Here is a 6280-nt window from a genome sequence, read left to right on the forward strand (position 1 = left end):
TCCTTTTCCCTACCAAATGCCATTGTTCTCAAACACAGAATGCTTTTTTTCCTTCAGAACACCTACTGTATCATTTTTAGTTGTATCACTCAGGGTCCACTTTGGGAAACAGAAACCATATCAGTTTGTTTTAAAATGGAGAACTAAATGTTCAGCATTAATTAAAAAACAAGCAAAAAAAAGTATTGATAGACTGAAAAGACAGAAAGAGGCCACTGAGGTACCAGAGAGATAGTGAATGCAGGAAATAGCCACCGTACCTAAGACTGGGGATCATCAGAAACTTGGACGGGGACTGGGACCTGGAGCTGTCGGTGCCGTTTGTTTCCTGCTGGTCCCTTAGGAGCTTGGAGGAGGGCTGGAGGAGCTGGTTCTCAGATACTAAGGGAAGGCTGCTGCTTGGTGGTGCCGGCATCTCTGACAAGGTGCAAAGAAGTTGCTTCTAAGGAGTGCTGGAAGAAACTGGAAACTGCGAACCACCAGTGGTGCTGAAGTAAATTAAGTGAAAAGAGTACCTCTCAGGACAACAGGGAGAACAAGAAGGGGCAGGCCCCCTTTGCTTCCTGTTTATTGCCTGCCAGCCTTCCCCTGTTGAGAGATCCTAATGTGGATACACCTGGCAAAGAAAAAAGGTAGTTTGCAGAGTTCCAGCCCGAGCAATTTAGAGCAGCATATACAACGGTGGGTTTAAGAAGTATCATAGCTTAATAAAGAGCATAGTAGTTGTTGATTGTCTTTTCTTTCACACGAGGCAGTGTGTGCCCAGGACCCATGTATTTCCTTTCACTGTTTTACCCCGTCCACGTGTACAGCACACTAAGAAGTAAATAGAAGGTACTCAATAAATATTCCTTGGATGGATGGATTTATTATATTGTTTTCCAAAGTACTTAGCGAAGAGTACAGTTCAATTCTTGTCAACTGAACAATACTGAGTGCCTCATATGGCAGTCTATAGACATTGGGGCTAAAATATGAATATGAGGCAGTTCCTTACTATTTAGTATGGGATTTAGGACATTTTCATATGACACTAAATAATAAAATGCCATTGCAAACACTCATATGTTTAAATGCCCAAAGAACTAAACAGACAGCAAAATCTAGAGGACACCAGGAAAAGAAAAATGGTATACGTAGGTTTGGAATGATTCAAACACTCAGATGGAAGAAGTTATGGTCCAAGGCAGGCTTAAGAGGGGGCAGACAAGGAAAGATGAGGAGGAGAGGTGGGTTTGGCAGCTTTTGATGAACACAGAGAAGTGAGAGATTAACATAAATCATTGGAAAAGTAAATTTGAACTGTGTAAAATTCTGGAGCTAGAATTCTGAGTAGTATGTCTTTTGCAAAGAGGAGACAGTAAGAGGTTTTATGCAGAGGAGTGATGTGGCTACTGGGAATGTTTTCTGAAGACAAATCTGGCAGCGTCTCAAGGATTCTGCAGTTATGCAGCATCACTGAGTACGTAGGAACTCAAGCCAGAAAGACTAGTGAGCAGACGGTGACAATCCCGAGCCAGAAAAGTGGTCCAGATAGAAAAAGAAGAAAAAGATAGCAAGTAATGCTCAGAAGGAAGAATCAATGAAACACAATTCGGAATTAATCCAGGGCAAGAAGGATGGTGAGGATATCTAGAATTAATCCACAGTGATATACACAGGATTCAGAAGGGTGGCAATAAAGGAGATCATCAAGTTTCAACAGAAGAACTTGATGGTATCAGTACAATAAAGCCTCAGCGAATATTTACCCCCCAATAACTAAACACACATTTTGCAAAATTAATATGAATCTGGAAGAATATATATGTCTTCCTCTTGAGGGGCTTCAGAAGTACTAGGCTTCTCGAAGTTATAATAGTCACATGGTGTCTCATTTCCGTAGATATGCTCCTCGGGATTGGTCTGCCAAGTATTTTCATACAGTTTCTTGTCCGTTTCTCCTTTAGCTTTGGGAGGACACACTTTCACATTTTCATAGTTGTCATGGATGTTAGTGTCCTTCCCAGCAGAATGGCGGTCTTGAGTTTGAACTGAGGTTTTATGCCTTGGGCCGATAAACTGGGGACTCAAGGAGAAAGTTTTAGTATAGTCTTTTTTCCTGCTTCTCCTCCTTTGCAAAAACTTTGGTAAGGTAAATCGCATGGTATTCTGGTGTTTCCAATGCCAAACACACCCGATTCCACAGATCACCAACAGTAAAAGAAGGAAAATTCCTATAGACACGGCCACTGAAGTATTTCCACAGATTTTCAGCATCTCTGCACGAACAATGTCGTTTGTTACTATGGTGAAGCCCTTAATGAATTCACAGGTACAAGCCACTGTAATTTCTCATAAAGTATGGTTTGAAAGTAATTTCTGAAGCTTGTTTTGGCATTTCAGATATGAAAGAACATTATATGGCAAAGTCTTGGTGTCAGAGGAGAGACTGAGTAACCTTGATTTTGGAAGCTGGCTCTCGTTGCATCTGATGATTACACAATTGTTATGGTATAATTGTACTGTGTCAGAAGGGATTTTTATCCAACTCCGCTTCCTTTGCTATCAATGAATCACAAAATGAAGCACAAATGAGTGGAAAATAATAACAGAGTAGAAAACTCAAGAAAGGGAAGGTTGAACGATCTGCCATCCAGGTGCCTGCTATAAATTAAAAACATTTTAATTGCATATTTAATACATAGCATAATTTAAAAAATCTGCCAATTTCTACCACTACATTAAGCATTGGCATTTAGTAAACTCTTATTTCAAGAAAGAATCTAGTACTAGTTGCAGCACTGGGTTTTTGCTTTAATATAGAAGGCAGTACTTGCTATTGTATTCAGTGAGTTTTTACTTTAACATAGAATACAGTCCTCACTGGTGAGAGGGGGTGGGAGAGTTAAAATAACATGTCTGCTGAAGTGTGAGTGCTTTTATCACTTAGATTTCAACATGGTTTTTGACAATAAGGCTAATCATCTTCAAGAGAAAGATAATGTTAACAGTTTTTCAAAAAAAAAAAAAAAGAGAAAGATAATGCTTTGAACACAATAGGAGGAAAGGGACAAGAGTCCAGATGGACAATCATCTCTATCCCCCATCACCTCCTCTGTGAAGCCTCGCCTGCCCCTCTTCCTAGTGGTCAGAGACCATGTCTGTTTCTTAACCACACCTTTCTTTGTATTCCCATATTAAAGAGTCAGTTCTCTATTATAGGGGCTTCCCCTGTGGCTCAGCTGGTAAAGAATCCGCCTGCAATGTGGAAGACCTGGGTTCAATCCCTGGGTTGGGAAGATCCCCTGGAGAAGGGAAAGGTTACCCACTCCAGTATTCTGGCCTGGAGAATTCCATGAACTATATAGTCCATGGGGTCGCAAAGAGTCAGATGCGACTGAGCGACTTTCACTTTCTCTATTATAGCATGACAACTTAAATTACATGAAATTGTGTCTTCCTATCTGATTATATGGTGGAGAGAGATCAGGTCTTTTCCTCTGTATATCCTTAGAGAATATGTTTAACACCTAGCACAGAAAAGACACTCAGTCAATATTTATTGAATAAATTATTAAATAAACATAGGACTCCAAATCTAAGCATCTGTTTAAGCTGATAGTTTAAAATGCAAGACATGTCTTGTAAAGGGTACAGTGTGTACTTAAGAAAAGAGTCCTTTGATGTAGAAACAAAATACCTATAACCAAAATATTTAAAACAGAATTTGAGAGTCTTCCTATCACTAGTCTAATCACAACTTCCAATAAATAACTTTCATTTAATTAAGATAATTTTATAGCTTTACCTGTTGATGCTTTAAAATGGCAGAGGGGAGAGAAACTGGAAGTTTTCAACTACTTTGAATGTTCTATGATTTTATCAATAAAACATTACTGCTGTATGTTTTTAGACTAGACACAGATATACTTACATCCAACATTGTTTTCATCATTGTTGTTTTCTTCCAGTTTTATTGAGATATATAATTAATATACCACACTGTATCAGTTTAAGGTATACAACATGATGATATGATATTTGCATGTACTGTGAACTATTTACCACACTAAATTTAGTTAACATCCATCAGCTCAGTTAAACATTTTTTTTCTTATGATGAGAACCTTAATGATCTACTCTTTTAGCACCTTTCAAATAGATACTACAGCATGGATAACTATAGTCATTCAATTTCACAGTGCTTATGAGATGATGATCATCATCTACTGAATGTCCATTAGTAATATTTAGTTACTTGGGGTCAGCTTTTAAACACTGTTACATGGATTATCTCATTTAACCCTACCATGCACAGCTGTCATGGGAAGTAGATACTACTGTTATCCTTATTTTATACATGAGAAACAAGAAGATTAAAAAGTTAAGTAACTTCTTTAATGACTAAGAAGTGATTAAATCTGGATTCAAGTAAAATTTTCCCCTAAATATTACTCCTACCCAGGCTTCTATAAATGTCTGTCAAACACATCATCCATTACTAAATTTTTATAGATGATTAGCTCTGAGGTTCTTGGGGTTTGGAATTGTATTTTATTTATCTTTATATCACCAGCAGCAATACTAGACACAGGATAGCTGGTTTGTTAAATACCTACTAATGAATACGGCAACCTGCATTAGGATAAAAACAGTAGTGATAGACAAGAAAGAAAGAAGCCCTGAGGTTGTGCCCTGCTCTCAGTGAGTACTCACATACAGTAGTGAACACTTCTAAACTTGTTCAAGGTTAGAATACATCAAATGTGCAAATTTTCAATCTGGCATTTCACATAAAACACTAAATTAAATATGAGATGTAGCTGATTTATAATATTTCTTTGATAAAACTATAGGGACAAACACCCCAGACTGCAACATCTTTTAATCTCTTTGGAACTTTTGTAGGTTCCCTCCTTTCTAAGGCCAGACACAGTGCTTTGTGTTCAAGGTTTGGCAAGGGACTTCAACCATTAGGATCCCACTTCCTTTCTGCAACAGCTGAGAACTGACCATATGTAAGATATTTTATGGTATAAATAATAACCCATTTAAGTAAATGTTTGCCAGCATATTTGAACTAAATTTCAAATATTGATTGAAACTAATCAGCTTTTTAAAAAGTGCTATGATTGCAACAGAAGCAGGAAGGCTTACCTAATGCCCTTTGAGGATAAGATAATGTATTGCTCTCTGGATTTCCAAGAGGAGAATTTACTTTTAACCATCTATGTCATTCTGTGTAGAGTAGACATTTGAGTACGTTCCCAAAATTAAAACTGTTTATCAAAGAAGTGTTTACTGAGATAAAGACAAGGAGATATCTTACAGGAAAATAAATGTATCTGTTCCCTTTCTTCAAAATAATAGGAAAAGCCCTGTAAGACAGAAACAAAGACCTGCTAGAATGGGAAGGTGAAGGTGAAGTCGCTCAGTCGTGTCTGACTCTGCGACCCCGTGGACTATAGCCTACCAGGCTTCTCCGTCCATGGGATTCTCCAGGCAAGAGTACTGGAGTGGACTAGAATGGGAGCCATATGTAAAATAAGAGTCCTTCACAGGTAACTTGTAAGTTTCACTCTGCCCAATGTGAAAGAAGACTTTCAATTTTGGAAGACAATTCCAATAGGTACACCCAACCATTATTCATTTGTCTTAAAATCACAAATTGTTGACAAACTTCTGAAATTTTAGTCAGATACTGCCCTTCTGTTTGAAAACAAGGCAACAGCAAAGCACACCCTGTGCTTGTGAGCCTCTCCACTAGTAAGGAAGCATTGACCTCACAGGCTGTAAACTGGGTTTTCAACATATGGGCACCTCATGCTACACACACTGTGTTTGATAAGATAAAAAGCCATGATTATTTAAAATGAACTATTATTTTATAGTTTTCATTACCCAAATACCTTAAAGCAGGTCCTTACTTACCTTGAGATTTGTATGCCAAGCTTTCTTTTGTCCTTTTGGTTATGTTTCAAACCCGCTTTGGTTTAGAACTTGTTCCTCTTTTCACTCTTCACGGAGGTCAGTTACTTCCTTCTTTACCCCTCCTTTCAGATGATTTCATACTTGCAAAGTTTCCTGGCTTGAGAGGAAGTTCTTATCATATACATAAGAACTGAGAAAAAGTGTATGCGTTTTTGAATAAGGAAGTCCAGCCCTTCATCTTTACCTAGTAGTAGTTCTCCAACTGTATCAGAAACTGATGCATGAAGCCTAGGTGGTTTTTTATTTGGACAATATTTAGTCTTCACTTTATTTTTATTTATTATTCTTTTTTAAACATCAGAAATGT

General features: G+C 37.8%; 1 protein-coding gene across 2 annotated transcripts; it reads right to left on the reverse strand.

The window, feature by feature from the left end:
* Window positions 1-224: 224 nt before the first annotated feature.
* On the reverse strand, window positions 225-6059 carry GAPT (GRB2-binding adaptor protein, transmembrane). 2 transcript variants are annotated; one of them, XM_010853486.1, is made up of 2 exons: window positions 5914-6058; window positions 225-2544 (listed from the first exon to the last, which is right to left on the reverse strand). In XM_010853486.1, exon 2 carries the CDS (start codon window positions 2257-2259, stop codon window positions 1783-1785), a length of 477 nt encoding a protein of 158 aa, XP_010851788.1. In that variant the 5' UTR covers window positions 2260-2544; window positions 5914-6058; the 3' UTR covers window positions 225-1782. The 2 variants fall into 2 exon arrangements, with proteins under 2 accessions (XP_010851788.1, XP_010851789.1); XM_010853487.1 differs by having other exon boundaries at window positions 847-2646; window positions 5914-6059.
* Window positions 6060-6280: the final 221 nt, after the last annotated feature.

The sequence above is a fragment of the Bison bison genome, unplaced genomic scaffold, assembly GCF_000754665.1.
Source record: "Bison bison bison isolate TAMUID 2011002044 unplaced genomic scaffold, Bison_UMD1.0 scf7180017864328, whole genome shotgun sequence".
NCBI classification, from domain to species: Eukaryota; Metazoa; Chordata; class Mammalia; order Artiodactyla; family Bovidae; genus Bison; species Bison bison.